At 47.0% G+C, this 17827-nt stretch overlaps 1 protein-coding gene across 2 annotated transcripts in view; it reads right to left on the minus strand.

The window, feature by feature from the left end:
- TFB1M (transcription factor B1, mitochondrial) overlaps window positions 1-17827 on the minus strand; it is a 391094-nt gene that overhangs the window by 294649 nt on the left and 78618 nt on the right. For both annotated transcript variants that reach the window (XM_069234645.1, XM_069234647.1), the window contains one exon: window positions 13235-13343. In XM_069234645.1, the coding sequence (XP_069090746.1) occupies window positions 13235-13343 (109 nt within the window). The remainder of the gene's footprint in view (window positions 1-13234; window positions 13344-17827) is intronic.

Raw genomic sequence — 17827 nt, forward strand, 5'->3', positions numbered from 1 at the left:
CATTATGTAGCTGTGTACTATGTATTCCTAATTTGCTTGCGATATTTAGACCGAAAAAAGTTAATTTTAAACCTATAGGCTACACGAGTCACTGGTCAGAGGGCGGAGTGTAGTGATATTTGTGTTTAGACCACTGACTCCGTGTCGCACCACTTTGCACTTGGCTTAGCTGTCCACCGTCACATTAGCAGTCACAAGTTACAGACTGCATTTTGTATTCAGCTTAGCCTTAGCTTCACCGCCAAGTTGAAAGTGCGAGTAAAAAACATGTTATGCAATGTGTTTTCTATTCTGCGTGTCTGCGCATTCTTTTCTCATCAAAGGGCTAGGACATAACGTGGAGAAGTCAGTCAGTCAGCAAGATAAGGATGTACTAGAATTATGTTCATGGTACAGAAGGGAACGGTTTAGTTTTTGGAGAGATACCTTGGGAAACTGGCCAGTTCCAACCTGTTTCTTTCAAAACTCACCTAAAGTAGCCAGCAATTTTGAATACTTCTTGCGGAGTGGGAGGGGTTTTCTAGAAATCTCCTTCCCCACTTGTTTAAGGTACAGAAGAGACCCAGGTCGACAGTGGGACATTCAGAGACCTCAATTAGGATTGAGACGTCGAATGCCTGATACATTTCCTGTGAGGGTAGAATACTCTCTTTCTCATTGCAGGCGCACCGGGGTCAAATACTTGCTGGCAGGAGAAGGATGAAGCACCAGATAGGCCTCACGGCCATGAATTTTTACTAATTATTTGCTTTGCATTGTGTATGAATATATATATATCAATATAGGTGTTTGTATCTTTGCATGTATATATTTTCTGTTTACAGATTGAAGATTCTTTGTACATGTTCTCACTTTATTGTTGCACATTTTAAAAGTGCACTTTCGGTAATACTGACCTTCCTTCACGAGCCTTGCAAAGTGATCTAATAAATTTCTTCTTTAGACTGAGAAGTGCATTCCAGAGATTCTTTTTGACTCCTTTCAGTGTGTGTATTTTGGCTCAGTCAGCAGTAAAGGAAAAACAGGTTCTGACCACCAGAAGTGAAGTGAATTCATTCTTACTTGAGTGATATTTAAGTCATTATTCTTTTTCCTGCCACCTTTCCACACCACACTGCCACACAGCTTCATCATTGTAAAGGTTACTATCCTACCCCAGACTAAACTTCACTTTTCTCATGCCTGGCGCTGCCAATTCTATGTCTTTGGATGGCAGCTTCACCTCATGGAGCATTCTAGTAACTGTTTTACACTGTCCTATCTTCTTGGCATATTGGATGATTGTCCACCCAGTACTCCCAAGGACAGGTATGATTTCTAATTAACTTTAGTGTTTCTTATTTCCCTTTACACTCCAAACACCAGCTATGCTTAGTATTTACCTTCATATAGTGCTGCCTTACTCCTCGAATAACTGACCCCCTTTCCTGGCAGATCTTCAGAATTTTTTTACACACCAGAACAGGTATGTTGTTATTTTTTGGTGTTTAATCTTATGGCTGGTCTCAATTCAGTCCTATATAGGCATGCCTTCTAATCTTTCTTATCGCTATCCAGGATAGGTTTCCAAACGCCATACGCTTTGGACTCCAGTTGTCACTACTGTGACCCTGTTGACCGCCACTTGATATGCCTAACTTTTTTTCATTCCCCATGTTAGCTATACTGCTATTTTCTTTACAATTTGGGGGACTGAGACTCCATTTTCCTGTCCTTACTTTGCTTCCTTCGACTGTCTTTTGACTCCATCCCGATGATGGCCTTGGTCAATGAGACCATAATTTCCATGCAATATGGATTTTTTTTATAACTAATATTCAGTAAAACCATGACCATGAGTACCTTATGACCCATATAATAACTCATAATAATATGTGCTATATTTTAGTTAAAACAGCCTATTGTTCAATTGTAAGTGCTTCTTCCTTTTATATAAATTCTATTGTTTAGCATCCCACTTGTTACCAAAAGCATTGCACCATCACAATACTTCCATATTTTGCTATAAAAATGTGTTTATTTTCAAGATATTCTATGATTATCATGTTTGCTTCTCTTCACTGGTGGCTTATCATTTTCACTTTCACTTGTATCTATTATTAGAAGCAACACTGGAATTATGCAGTTGTGGCATTTTTCGCATAATTATATATTTTCAATATATCCACATATTCCATCATCTGCTTCATAATCTGCAGATTTTAACAACAAAAATGGTTTCTAGCTCAAACGGTTCAAAAGTTACTAAAAAAAAGCAGTGACACTTGTTGCCGCACAGTAGAAGGCCCTTTGCAAAGACTGACTGGCCACCTTTCTGTTGTTTATTGCAATATTTGGATGTTTGACCGGTAATAATGGGGAGCAATCTATGCCCAAACAATGTTAACGGGAAAAATGACAAAATAACGAAGTAATGCTATCACAAAATGTGATACTTTACACCGCATAATTCACCTGCCACACAATTCGGCCCTCCTCTGCCACAAAATTGCAGTGGCCTTGATTATGTGTTCTATTTCTGTTGTTAAGTGATGGGTGTAGGAAGTTGGCTCTGTATGTGCTATTTCAAAGTAAGGAATAGCATGCACAGAGTCCAAGGGTTCCCCTTAGAGGTAAAATAGTGGTAAAAATAGATAATACTAATGCTCTATTTTGTGGTAGTGTGGTCGAGCAGTAGGCTTATCCAAGGAGTAGTGTTAAGCATTTGTTGTACATACACATAGACAATAAATGAGGTACACACACTCAGAGACAAATCCAGCCAATAGGTTTTTGTATAGAAAAATATATTTTCTTAGTTTATTTTAAGAACCACAGGTTCAAATTCTACATGTAATATCTCATTCGAAAGGTATTGCAGGTAAGTACTTTAGGAACTTTAAATCATAAAAATTGCATGTATACTTTTCAAGTTATTGACAAATAGCTATTTTAAAAGTGGACACAGTGCAATTTTCACAGTTCCTGAGGGAGGTAAGTTTTTGTTAGTTTTACCAGGTAAGTAAGACACTTACAGGGTTCAGTTCTTGGTCCAAGGCAGCCCACCGTTGGGGGTTCAGAGCAACCCCAAAGTCACCACACCAGCAGCTCAGGGCCGGTCAGGTGCAGAGTTCAAAGTGGTGCCCAAAACACATAGGCTAGAATGGAGAGAAGGGGGTGCCCCGGTTCCGGTCTGCTTGCAGGTAAGTACCCGCATCTTTGGAGGGCAGACCAGGGGGGTTTTGTAGGGCACCGGGGGGGACACAAGCCCACACAGAAATTTCACCCTCAGCGGCGCGGGGGCGGCCGGGTGCAGTGTAGAAACAAGCGTCGGGTTCGCAATGTTAGTCTATGAGAGATCTCGGGATCTCTTCAGCGCTGCAGGCAGGCAAGGGGGGGGTTCCTCGGGGAAACCTCCACTTGGGCAAGGGAGAGGGACTCCTGGGGGTCACTTCTCCAGTGAAAGTTCGGTCCTTCAGGTTCTGGGGGCTGCGGGTGCAGGGTCTCTCCCAGGCGTCGGGACTTAGGATTCAAAGAGTCGCGGTCAGGGGAAGCCTCGGGATTCCCTCTGCAGGCGGCGCTGTGGGGGCTCAGGGGGGACAGGTTTTGGTACTCACAGTATCAGAGAAGTCCTGGGGTCCCTCCTGAGGTGTTGGGTCTCCACCAGCCGAGTCGGGTCGCCGGGTGCAGTGTTGCAAGTCTCACGCTTCTTGCGGGGAGCTTGCAGGGTTCTTTCAAGGCTGCTGGAAGCAAAGTTGCAGCCTTTCTTGGAGCAGGTCCGCTGTCCTCGGGAGTTTCTTGTCTTTTCGAAGCAGGGGCAGTCCTCAGAGGATGTCGAGGTCGCTGGTCCCTTTGGAAGGCGTCGCTGGAGCAGGATCTTTGGAAGGCAGGAGACAGGCCGGTGAGTTTCTGGAGCCAAGGCAGTTGTCGTCTTCTGGTCTTCCTCTGCAGGGGTTTTCAGCTAGGCAGTCCTTCTTCTTGTAGTTGCAGGAATCTAATTTTCTAGGGTTCAGGGTAGCCCTTAAATACTAAATTTAAGGGCGTGTTTAGGTCTGGGGGGTTAGTAGCCAATGGCTACTAGCCCTGAGGGTGGGTACACCCTCTTTGTGCCTCCTCCCAAGGGGAGGGGGTCACAATCCTAACCCTATTGGGGGAATCCTCCATCTGCAAGATGGAGGATTTCTAAAAGTCAGAGTCACCTCAGCTCAGGACACCTTAGGGGCTGTCCTGACTGACCAGTGACTCCTCCTTGTTGCTTTCTTTGTTCCCTCCAGCCTTGCCGCCAAAAGTGGGGGCCGTGGCCGGAGGGGGCGGGCAACTCCACTAAGCTGGAGTGCCCTGCTGGGCTGTGACAAAGGGGTGAGCCTTTGAGGCTCACCGCCAGGTGTCACAGCTCCTGCCTGGGGGAGGTGTTAGCATCTCCACCCAGTGCAGGCTTTGTTACTGGCCTCAGAGTGACAAAGGCACTCTCCCCATGGGGCCAGCAACATGTCTCTAGTGTGGCAGGCTGCTGGAACTAGTCAGCCTACACAGACAGTCGGTTAAGTTTCAGGGGGCACCTCTAAGGTGCCCTCTGTGGTGTATTTTACAATAAAATGTACACTGGCATCAGTGGGCATTTATTGTGCTGAGAAGTTTGATACCAAACTTCCCAGTTTTCAGTGTAGCCATTATGGTGCTGTGGAGTTCCTGTTTGACAGACTCCCAGACCATATACTCTTATGGCTACCCTGCACTTACAATGTCTAAGGTTTTGTTTAGACACTGTAGGGGTACCATGCTCATGCACTGGTACCCTCACCTATGGTATAGTGCACCCTGCCTTAGGGCTGTAAGGCCTGCTAGAGGGGTGTCTTACCTATACTGCATAGGCAGTGAGAGGCTGGCATGGCACCCTGAGGGGAGTGCCATGTCGACTTACTCGTTTTGTCCTCACTAGCACACACAAGCTGGCAAGCAGTGTGTCTGTGCTGAGTGAGAGGTCTCCAGGGTGGCATAAGACATGCTGCAGCCCTTAGAGACCTTCCTTGGCATCAGGGCCCTTGGTACTAGAAGTACCAGTTACAAGGGACTTATCTGGATGCCAGGGTCTGCCAATTGTGGATACAAAAGTACAGGTTAGGGAAAGAACACTGGTGCTGGGGCCTGGTTAGCAGGCCTCAGCACACTTTCAATTGTAAACATAGCATCAGCAAAGGCAAAAAGTCAGGGGGCAACCATGCCAAGGAGGCATTTCCTTACACAACCCCCCCCCAAACGAAAGAGGATGAGACTAACCTTTCCCAAGAGAGTCTTCATTTTCTAAGTGGAAGAACCTGGAAAGGCCATCTGCATTGGCATGGGCAGTCCCAGGTCTGTGTTCCACTATAAAGTCCATTCCCTGTAGGGAGATGGACCACCTCAACAGTTTAGGATTTTCACCTTTCATTTGCATCAGCCATTTGAGAGGTCTGTGGTCAGTTTGAACTAGGAAGTGAGTCCCAAAGAGGTATGGTCTCAGCTTCTTCAGGGACCAAACCACAGCAAAGGCCTCCCTCTCAATGGCACTCCAACGCTGCTCCCTGGGGAGTAACCTCCTGCTAATGAAAGCAACAGGCTGGTCAAGGCCATCATCATTTGTTTGGGACAAAACTGCCCCTATCCCATGTTCAGAGGCATCAGTCTGCACAATGAACTGCTTAGAATAATCTGGAGCTTTTAGAACTGGTGCTGAGCACATTGCTTGTTTCAGGGTGTCAAAGGCCTGTTGGCATTCCACAGTCCAGTTCACTTTCTTGGGCATTTTCTTGGAGGTGAGTTCAGTGAGGGCTGTCACAATGGATCCATATCCCTTCACAAACCTCCTGTAATACCCAGTCAAGCCAAGGAATGCCCTGACTTGAGTCTGGGTTTTTGGAGCTACCCAGTCCAGAATAGTCTGGATCTTGGGTTGGAGTGGCTGAACTTGGCCTCCACCTACAAGGTGGCCCAAGTAAACCACAGTTCCCTGCCCTATCTGGCATTTGGATGCCTTGATAGAGAGGCCTGCAGATTGCAGAGCCTTCAAAACCTTCTTCAGGTGGACCAGGTGATCCTGCCAGGTGGAGCTAAAGACAGCAATATCATCAAGATAAGCTGTGCTAAAGGACTCCAAGCCAGCAAGGACTTGATTCACCAACCTTTGGAAGGTGGCAGGGGCATTCTTTAAACCAAAGGGCATAACAGTAAACTGATAATGCCCATCAGGTGTGGAGAATGCTGTTTTCTCTTTTGCTCCAGGTGCCATTTTTATTTGCCAGTACCCTGCTGTCAAGTCAAAGGTACTTAAGAATTTGGCAGCACCTAATTTATCTATGAGCTCATCAGCTCTTGGAATTGGATGAGCATCTGTCTTGGTGACAGAATTGAGCCCTCTGTAGTCCACACAAAACCTCATCTCTTTCTTTCCATCTTTGGTGTGAGGTTTGGGGACTAAGACCACTGGGCTAGCCCAGGGGCTGTCAGAGCGCTCAATTACTCCCAATTCTAGCATCTTGTGGACTTCCACCTTGATGCTTTCCTTAACATGGTCAGACTGTCTAAAGATTTTGTTCTTGACAGGCATGCTGTCTCCTGTGTCCACATCATGGGTACACAGGTGTGTCTGACCAGGGGTTAAGGAGAAGAGTTCAGGAAACTGTTGTAGGACTCTCCTACAATCAGCTTGCTGTTGGCCAGAGAGGGTGTCTGAGTAGATCACTCCATCTACTGTGCCATCTTTTGGGTCTGATGACAGAAGATCAGGGAGAGGTTCACTCTCTGCCTCCTGATCCTCATCTGTTACCATCAACAGATTCACATCAGCCCTGTCATGGAAGAGCTTAAGGCGGTTCACATGGATCACCCTCTTGGGGCTCCTGCTTGTGCCCAGGTCCACCAGGTAGGTGACCTGACTCTTCCTTTCTAGCACTGGGTAAGGGCCACTCCATTTGTCCTGAAGTGCCCTGGGAGCCACAGGCTCCAGAACCCAGACTTTCTGCCCTGGTTGGAACTCAACCAGTGCAGCCTTTTGGTCATACCAAAACTTCTGGAGCTGTTGGCTGGCCTCAAGGTTTTTGGTTGCCTTTTCCATGTACTCTGCCATTCTAGAGCGAAGGCCAAGTACATAGTCCACTATGTCTTGTTTAGGCTCATGAAGAGGTCTCTCCCAGCCTTCTTTAACAAGAGCAAGTGGTCCCCTTACAGGATGACCAAACAGAAGTTCAAAGGGTGAGAATCCTACTCCCTTCTGTGGCACCTCTCTGTAAGCGAAAAGCAGACATGGCAAGAGGACATCCCATCTCCTTTTGAGTTTTTCTGGGAGCCCCATGATCATGCCTTTTAATGTCTTGTTGAATCTCTCAACCAAGCCATTAGTTTGTGGATGGTATGGTGTAGTGAATTTGTAAGTCACTCCACACTCATTCCACATGTGTTTCAGGTATGCTGACATGAAGTTGGTACCTCTGTCAGACACCACCTCCTTAGGGAAACCCACTCTGGTAAAGATACCAATGAGGGCCTTGGCTACTGCAGGGGCAGTAGTCGACCTAAGGGGAATAGCTTCAGGATACCTGGTAGCATGATCCACTACTACCAGGATATACATATTTCCTGAGGCTGTGGGAGGTTCCAGTGGACCAACTATGTCCACACCCACTCTTTCAAAGGGGACCCCCACCACTGGAAGTGGAATGAGGGGGGCCTTTGGGTGCCCACCTGTCTTACCACTGGCTTGACAGGTGGGGCAGGAGAGGCAAAACTCCTTAACCATGTTGGACATATTGGGCCAGTAGAAGTGGTTGACTAGCCTCTCCCACGTCTTGGTTTGTCCCAAATGTCCAGCAAGGGGAATGTCATGGGCCAATGTTAGGATGAACTCTCTGAACAGCTGAGGCACTACCACTCTCCTAGTGGCACCAGGTTTGGGGTCTCTGGCCTCAGTGTACAGGAGTCCATCTTCCCAATAGACCCTATGTGTTCCATTTTTCTTGCCCTTGGACTCTTCAGCAGCTTGCTGCCTAAGGCCTTCAAGAGAGGGACAGGTTTCTTGTCCCTTACACAGCTCCTCCCTTGAGGGTCCCCCTGGGCCTAAGAGCTCAACCTGATAAGGTTCAAGCTCCAAAGGCTCAGTTCCCTCAGAGGGCAGAACTTCTTCCTGAGAAGAGAGGTTCCCTTTCTTTTGCTGTGTTGCAGTTGGTTTCCCAACTGACTTTCCTTTCCTCTTGGTAGGCTGGGCCATTCTTCCAGACTCCAGCTCTACTTGTTCACCCCGTGCCTTGCATTGTGCTCTTGTTTTCACACACACCAGTTCAGGGATACCCAGCATTGCTGCATGGGTTTTTAGTTCTACCTCAGCCCATGCTGAGGACTCCAGGTCATTTCCAAGCAGACAGTCCACTGGGATATTTGAGGAGACCACCACCAGTTTCAGGCCATTGACCCCTCCCCATTCTAAAGTAACCATTGCCATGGGATGTACTTTTCTCTGATTGTCAGCGTTGGTGACTGTGTAAGTTTTTCCAGTCAGGTATTGGCCAGGGGAAACCAGTTTCTCTGTCACCATGGTGACACTGGCACCTGTATCCCTCAGGCCCTCTATTCTAGTCCCATTAATTAAGAGTTGCTGTCTGTATTTTTGCATGTTAGGCGGCCAGACAGCTAGTGTGGCTAAATCCACCCCACCCTCAGAAACTAGAGTAGCTTCAGTGTGGACCCTGATTTGCTCTGGGCACACTGTTGATCCCACTTGGAGACTAGCCATACCAGTGTTACCTGGATGGGAGTTTGGAGTGGAACCTTTCTTGGGACAGGCCTTGTCTCCAGTTTGGTGTCCATGCTGTTTACAGCTATGACACCAGGCCTTTTTGGGATCAAAGTTTTTACCCTTGTACCCATTGTTTTGTGAAGAGGCTCTGGGCCCACCCTCCTGTGCAGGTTTTTGGGGGCCTGTAGAAGACTCTTTACTATTTTTAGTTTTGGTTGTCTCATCACCCTTCCCCTGGGGAGTCTTTGTGACCCCTTTCTTTTGGTCACCCCCTGTTGAAGTCTTGGACACCCTTGTCTTGACCCAATGGTCCGCCTTCTTTCCCAATTCTTGGGGAGAAATTGGTCCTAGGTCTACCAGATGCTGATGCAGTTTATCATTGAAACAATTACTTAACAGGTGTTCTTTCACAAATAAATTGTACAGCCCATCATAATTGCTTACACCACTGCCTTGAATCCAACCATCTAGTGTTTTCACTGAGTAGTCAACAAAGTCAACCCAGGTCTGGCTCGAGGATTTTTGAGCCCCCCTGAACCTAATCCTGTACTCCTCAGTGGAGAATCCAAAGCCCTCAATCAGGGTACCCTTCATGAGGTCATAAGATTCTGCATCTTTTCCAGAGAGTGTGAGGAGTCTATCCCTACACTTTCCAGTGAACATTTCCCAAAGGAGAGCACCCCAGTGAGATCTGTTCACTTTTCTGGTTACACAAGCCCTCTCAAAAGCTGTGAACCACTTGGTGATGTCATCACCATCTTCAAATTTTGTCACAATCCCTTTGGGGATTTTTAACATGTCAGGAGAATCTCTGACCCTATTTATATTGCTGCCACCATTGATGGGTCCTAGGCCCATCTCTTGTCTTTCCCTTTCTATGGCTAGGAGCTGTCTCTCTAAAGCCAATCTTTTGGCCATCCTGGCTAACAGGAGGTCATCTTCACTGAGAGCATCCTCAGTGATTTCAGAAATGTGGGACCCTCCTGTGAGGGACTCACTATTTCTGACTAACACAGTTGGAGACAGGACTTGAGGGGTCCTGTTCTCCCTATTTAGGACTGGAGGAGGGACATTGGCCTCCAAGTCACTAATTTCTTCCTCTGTGAGGTCATCATCAGAGGGGTTGGCTTTTTCAAACTCTGCCAACAGCTCCTGGAGCTGAATTTTGGTAGGTCTGGAGCCAATGGTTATTTTTTTGATATTACAGAGAGACCTTAGCTCCCTCATCTTAAGATGGAGGTAAGGTGTGGTGTCGAGTTCCACCACATTCATCTCTGTATCAGACATTATTTTGCTAAAAGTTGGAAGACTTTTTAAAGAATCTAAAACTGTTTCTAGAATCTAATTTCAAACTTTTAACAAACTTTTAAACTCTAAAGGACAATGCTAAACAGGGACTTAACACACAAGGCCCTAGCAGGACTTTTAAGAATTTAGAAAAATTTCAAATTGCAAAAATGAATTTCTAATGACAATTTTGGAATTTGTCGTGTGATCAGGTATTGGCTGAGTAGTCCAGCAAATGCAAAGTCTTGTACCCCACCGCTGATCCACCAATGTAGGAAGTTGGCTCTGTATGTGCTATTTCAAAGTAAGGAATAGCATGCACAGAGTCCAAGGGTTCCCCTTAGAGGTAAAATAGTGGTAAAAATAGATAATACTAATGCTCTATTTTGTGGTAGTGTGGTCGAGCAGTAGGCTTATCCAAGGAGTAGTGTTAAGCATTTGTTGTACATACACATAGACAATAAATGAGGTACACACACTCAGAGACAAATCCAGCCAATAGGTTTTTGTATAGAAAAATATATTTTCTTAGTTTATTTTAAGAACCACAGGTTCAAATTCTACATGTAATATCTCATTCGAAAGGTATTGCAGGTAAGTACTTTAGGAACTTTAAATCATAAAAATTGCATGTATACTTTTCAAGTTATTGACAAATAGCTATTTTAAAAGTGGACACAGTGCAATTTTCACAGTTCCTGGGGGAGGTAAGATTTTGTTAGTTTTACCAGGTAAGTAAGACACTTACAGGGTTCAGTTCTTGGTCCAAGGTAGCCCACCGTTGGGGGTTCAGAGCAACCCCAAAGTCACCACACCAGCAGCTCAGGGCCGGTCAGGTGCAGAGTTCAAAGTGGTGCCCAAAACACATAGGCTAGAATGGAGAGAAGGGGGTGCCCCGGTTCCGGTCTGCTTGCAGGTAAGTACCCGCGTCTTCGGAGGGCAGACCAGGGGGGTTTTGTAGGGCACCGGGGGGGACACAAGCCCACACAGAAATTTCACCCTCAGCGGCGCGGGGGCGGCCGGGTGCAGTGTAGAAACAAGCGTCGGGTTCGCAATGTTAGTCTATGAGAGATCTCGGGATCTCTTCAGCGCTGCAGGCAGGCAAGGGGGGGGTTCCTCGGGGAAACCTCCACTTGGGCAAGGGAGAGGGACTCCTGGGGGTCACTTCTCCAGTGAAAGTTCGGTCCTTCAGGTCCTGGGGGCTGCGGGTGCAGGGTCTCTCCCAGGCGTCGGGACTTAGGATTCAAAGAGTCGCGGTCAGGGGAAGCCTCGGGATTCCCTCTGCAGGCGGCGCTGTGGGGGCTCAGGGGGGACAGGTTTTGGTACTCACAGTATCAGAGTAGTCCTGGGGTCCCTCCTGAGGTGTTGGGTCTCCACCAGCCGAGTCGGGGTCGCCGGGTGCAGTGTTGCAAGTCTCACGCTTCTTGCGGGGAGCTTGCAGGGTTCTTTCAAGGCTGCTGGAAGCAAAGTTGCAGCCTTTCTTGGAGCAGGTCCGCTGTCCTCGGGAGTTTCTTGTCTTTTCGAAGCAGGGGCAGTCCTCAGAGGATGTCGAGGTCGCTGGTCCCTTTGGAAGGCGTCGCTGGAGCAGGATCTTTGGAAGGCAGGAGACAGGCCGGTGAGTTTCTGGAGCCAAGGCAGTTGTTGTCTTCTGGTCTTCCTCTGCAGGGGTTTTCAGCTAGGCAGTCCTTCTTCTTGTAGTTGCAGGAATCTAATTTTCTAGGGTTCAGGGTAGCCCTTAAATACTAAATTTAAGGGCGTGTTTAGGTCTGGGGGGTTAGTAGCCAATGGCTACTAGCCCTGAGGGTGGGTACACCCTCTTTGTGCCTCCTCCCAAGGGGAGGGGGTCACAATCCTAACCCTATTGGGGGAATCCTCCATCTGCAAGATGGAGGATTTCTAAAAGTCAGAGTCACCTCAGCTCAGGACACCTTAGGGGCTGTCCTGACTGACCAGTGACTCCTCCTTGTTGCTTTCTTTGTTCCCTCCAGCCTTGCCGCCAAAAGTGGGGGCCGTGGCCGGAGGGGGCGGGCAACTCCACTAAGCTGGAGTGCCCTGCTGGGCTGTGACAAAGGGGTGAGCCTTTGAGGCTCACCGCCAGGTGTCACAGCTCCTGCCTGGGGGAGGTGTTAGCATCTCCACCCAGTGCAGGCTTTGTTACTGGCCTCAGAGTGACAAAGGCACTCTCCCCATGGGGCCAGCAACATGTCTCTAGTGTGGCAGGCTGCTGGAACTAGTCAGCCTACACAGACAGTCGGTTAAGTTTCAGGGGGCACCTCTAAGGTGCCCTCTGTGGTGTATTTTACAATAAAATGTACACTGGCATCAGTGGGCATTTATTGTGCTGAGAAGTTTGATACCAAACTTCCCAGTTTTCAGTGTAGCCATTATGGTGCTGTGGAGTTCCTGTTTGACAGACTCCCAGACCATATACTCTTATGGCTACCCTGCACTTACAGTGTCTAAGGTTTTGTTTAGACACTGTAGGGGTACCATGCTCATGCACTGGTACCCTCACCTATGGTATAGTGCACCCTGCCTTAGGGCTGTAAGGCCTGCTAGAGGGGTGTCTTACCTATACTGCATAGGCAGTGAGAGGCTGGCATGGCACCCTGAGGGGAGTGCCATGTCGACTTACTCGTTTTGTCCTCACTAGCACACACAAGCTGGCAAGCAGTGTGTCTGTGCTGAGTGAGAGGTCTCCAGGGTGGCATAAGACATGCTGCAGCCCTTAGAGACCTTCCTTGGCATCAGGGCCCTTGGTACTAGAAGTACCAGTTACAAGGGACTTATCTGGATGCCAGGGTCTGCCAATTGTGGATACAAAAGTACAGGTTAGGGAAAGAACACTGGTGCTGGGGCCTGGTTAGCAGGCCTCAGCACACTTTCAATTGTAAACATAGCATCAGCAAAGGCAAAAAGTCAGGGGGCAACCATGCCAAGGAGGCATTTCCTTACAATGGGCAATTTGTTTTTTCATTTTGAATACACCTTCACCCAACCCACTCCCCATCCGAGTGAACCACTTCCTTTGCCACATTGATATTGCCCTGGTTCTTTGGCTTATCGTGCTTGCCCCGTCTTTTTGTTACATTCCACCGACATTTCGTTTCGAAGTGAAGGTCATCTCTGTTTCACTCTATTTTGCCTTAACGGTCATCAACAGTAAAAGCGAAGGATACCAACAACAGACACTCAGATACTAACCATCCTCCCACGCTTTTCGAAGGTGACTTGGAAACGCTCTTTCCATCTTAAAGGTAAGAATATCCCCGTGAACAATTCGCATTTTCCCTGGAGCTGCATCACTCAGCATCTACAGAAAAAACGAAAAGGCTTTTCAATTTTAGAAACGAAAATGTCCGAAAGAAAAGTGTTAAACAAAAGGCAGAACGGCAGACTTGGCTGTGGCAACCGATGTTCAGGCTTCGCTGATGTTGTGGTTTCCTCGTCGAAAGAAATACATACCATATCACAATATGCAACACTAATAAAACCGAGCTTAAAATAAAAACACAAACACATCAGACTATTAATTATATTCAAATATATTCCCGAATCTAGAATCGCAGTCCTATAAATTTTTTCAACCTGGCTAGGGGTGCTTTAAGAATATTTCTTTGCCCCAAAGTTACACAGAAAATACCATACAGATTAGAGGAATGCCCGTACAGCTGTTAACTTTGTATACTTTCCAAGCAAAGTAGGAGGAAAACCCTTATTTTCATACCACGCTTCTGTAGGACGCTGGCTCTTTATGTGGTATGTGAATACCATGTAAAGGGTCCAGAGGTTCCCCAGTGAGTGGACAGGGCTTGCTATGCAATCCCAAAGTGCTCTATTTAGTGGTAGTGTGGTCGAGCAGCCTTAGGTTTAACAGAGGGGACTGCAAGACGTCTACAAATACACACAATAGTTAATAAATGAGACACACGACTCTAGAAGGAGATCCACACCAATTTATAAAAATAGCAAGTATCTTTATATAAGTTTAGGCATCAGAGAAAAATCATTCAGGTGAGTAAGTTTTTAAATAGGAATTGTTTTCACTTTAAAAAGTGGACACTTTCTGAATTCTGCAATCTTATCCTGTGTGAGGAAAACATGCTGTGCAAACAGGTAGAGTACAGTGACTTCCAAGACCAATCCTTGAGGTTAAGGTAAATAGTAGGCAAGGTCCAAGGCAGCTTCCTCAGTGGCACGGGGCGGCCAGGTACAGAGTACAAATCAGCGTTGCGTGCCCAGTGCGTTCCTATGGAGATCGGTCACTGTGAAAAGAGACTGCAGGCTAGGACTGGGCGTCCTGTTTGGGTGAGCCACTAAGTGGCCTCAGGTCTTGTGACGCCTTTGGGACATAGGGACACCAGTGGTCCTCTTTTCCTCGGTCCGGGGCGTCCGGGTGTAGAGGGTTCTTGGACCATCAAATGTCCGTTACCAGGGGCAGTCGTGGTGGAGGAGGGCCCACAGATCAGGCATAGACTGGGGAACCAGTCCAGGTGTGCCAGCAAGTGGGCTCAAGTCTCACGAGCCCGGGGGTTGCAGAGACACCAGTGGTCCTCTTCTCCTCCATCTGGGACATCCAGGTGGAGAGGTACAGTGGACTGTTGGAGTTGCCATCACTCAGGAGGTTGCGGTTGAGCAGGCCTGCACAAGGAGGTTGCAGGCATCTGTGTGAAGGTCACAGTGGGGACATCCATGATGGACTTTGTTTCTGGAGAGGCTGGGGACCAGGTTCGCACAGCCATTCCACTTCAAAACAGGCTGTGAGGCTCGGGTGCAGTGGTGCTGTCCGGTGGCGGTCTGGAGTCCTCTTCAGTGGTTCTTGAGTGCCTGCAAGGATGCAGGGAAGCAGTTCCGCTACTCCATGGGAATTCCTTGTGCTGGGGTGAAGGCTAACAGTCTTCCTGAGCTTTCAGAAGTTTCAGCAGCTGGTGGACAAGGCGTCTTTCTCGCAATTGTCGAAGTCCACAGGCAGACTGGCAGGGTTGGCGCCAAGTTTGTCACGGATCTTCAGTTCTTGCCTTTTGCGTCTCTGGAGTGTCATTCTTCTTTAGGTCAGCAGGAATCTGCTTCTCTGGTGCCAGGGGCTCCCCTAAATAATGAATTTAGGGATCCTTGGGGTGTGCAGGATAGTAGCCAATGGGCTTCGTGTGGGAAGAGGGCATAACCCTGTCCAAGAATTGCTATGTACTTCTGAAAAATCGTGTCTACCTCGCAGTAGCCCACCTTGGGGGTGGCACTGGCGTGGGGTGGCATGCCTACTTGACTAGCTAATTTTCCCACCTGTCCAGGTGCCAAATGGGCTCTGGGGGGTGGCTTCCTCTCCTGTGAGGGGCGCCAGATTCGAATTTCAAAGGTGGCAGGCTAATCAACAGGTCATCCTGTGGGAGGGGGTGTTATGCCCTCTTCCGGGACAGGCTTTTGTTCTGGACCTCCTGAAAACAGAGGGCTTTCACCCTAGAGATCGTGAATGATGTTTCAGGTGGCAGGTTGGCAGAAACTGGTCAGGGAGCACACCAGAGGCTGGTAAGGTTTCAGGGGGCACCTCTAAGGTGCCCTCTAGGTGCATGCATTGGCAAATCCAACACTGGCATCAGTGTGGGTTCACCCATTGATACCAAACATCCCTGTCTTCAGTGAAGCCATCATGTAGCTGGGGAACTCGCATTGACCAGTGTCCAGCACATGTATTTAAAAGGGACTCCCTGGTAACTTACTATGTCTGAGAATCGACAAAGACATAGCAGGGACATATCTGCTTTTGCAGATATGCCCTCACATGTAATATAATGCACCCTGCCTTAGGGCTGTAAGGGAGGGGTGACTTACATATATTGCTTGCAGTGTTAGGGGACATGGCACACAGGCTGTGTGCCATGTCGTGTTTTCACTTTTGTCTGTACCAAGACACGTAGCCTGAAATGGCAGCCTGTCATATGCTTGGTGAGGGGTCTCTTAGGGTGGCACAATTCGTACTGCAACCCTTAGGGACCCTCTTTAGTACCCATGCCCTAGGTACCAGGGGTACCATTTACTAGGGGCTTGTGGAGGGTGCCAAAGGTTCTGCCAATTGGGGAAACAACTGTCTAGTTTTGGGAATGAGATCTGGCACTGGGGACATGGTTAGAAGGAACCCAGTGCACTTTCAGTCGAAATCACATCAGATACCAGGCAAAAAGTGTGGGGTAACCATGTAAAAAAGAGGCACCTTTATACAACTTCTTAACACAGCTACTACTTTTATGAAGAATGTAAAGAACAGATGATGGGTGTGGTATGTGACTTAATGAATGAAAATAGGATTGGTGTCTCCCAGTGGACATGTGTGGAACAGTGTGGAATGTTGAAGAAAGAGTATGGAAGGTGTTGTGAATGTGCAGGGTCAGTGGGTGACACACTTGGACGCAAGTTTCTCTCTGGTTGCTTCATTTCAATATATGTATTAACCTGCTACCTGATGAACTAAACTCTGAGGTTTACCACACGTGTGTTGTTTTATAACATAATGTTACCCAACTTAATTTCACTCAATTTACTAAGCTCAGAGGGATAACAGGCTGAGTCTGCCTTCCAGGGATTGAACCTGTGACCTGTAGATCACTGCAGATGGCAGGTTCAGATAAATTTAAATAGCTCAGCCACTTCGCTGGCAATGCTAGATTGGCCCAATTAGGTAGAAGAGAATAGTGTTTACTTCGTTTGGGAGGGGGTAGCTGCGATTCTGCAATGACTGATACAGTGCAATACAAAAATACTTTAAAGGCATGACAAACCAGACCAAAACGCTAAAGTAGACAAGTGGAGTGCATGAAGCGACACATGAAGGGCAGTTTGTCATTCCAGCACATTAACTGTGACATTTTATGTTTTTTTACCCGTCAGTAACATTTTACAACCTTTTATTAAATAAAATTATAAAGGGTGTTAGCAGAGTAATCCTCTCTCAGTCTTTGTCATACCACTGGGTGTATTATTCAACTTTCCAGGGAATGTTTCCATTCCAGTACATAAGGTGTATTGTTTTCTGAAGCTGAAGCAGCTTGGAAGGAGTATTTGGGGAATGTAAACACCCATTTACACTAACTCAGCAGATAGGATTATTCACTTTATTTTCTTCACATAGAAAATATTTTTGCATGTGTAGAAATCGCCCCTACACAGTTTTGTGGCCACATTGTACATCAAATGCACACTTTCACTCAACGTTTTTGGAGTAACAGAAAGTGGGCATTTATGATGGAAAATATCATTGGAAATTTTTGACAATAGCCACTAATTTAAGACTTTGTGGATGCTCTCAATACGCACAAATTGTAATTCATCAGTCTCCTTCTCCTGCCCACTCCCATTTGCCAACACTTCCTTCTTATAAATACCGAAAAATCAGCCACCTGGTGATAGTTTTCACTGGTAAGGTTTTGTCGCACAACAGGATTCTATGAACCAAGCTAAAGTGCAAAAATGTTTGTTGGCACCATAAAAGCTGCTTAGCCTTAGTGCAGAAATTGCCCTGATCATAATATGTAAATTGCTGTCATAGATGGCAAAATCTCAAACTATTCTGTGAGTCTGGTCTCAAACTGTATAATGGCACCTCACTGAGAAAAACAAAAATGCAATGGATGCTATTGCTTGTTTCTTTAACATTTTATTTTTTTATTGGTGTAGAGAGAAAACACATTGCCAAAAATAAACATCTAGCAGTAAATAATATATTAGCGCCGGTGAGTCCACATACAGATATAAAAGGTCGGCGCAGAGTTGGTGCCGATTCCCGCTTTTTGTCTGGGCCCCCTTCCT

Source organism: Pleurodeles waltl, chromosome 5 (genome assembly GCF_031143425.1).
Source record: "Pleurodeles waltl isolate 20211129_DDA chromosome 5, aPleWal1.hap1.20221129, whole genome shotgun sequence".
Taxonomy (NCBI): domain Eukaryota; kingdom Metazoa; phylum Chordata; class Amphibia; order Caudata; family Salamandridae; genus Pleurodeles; species Pleurodeles waltl.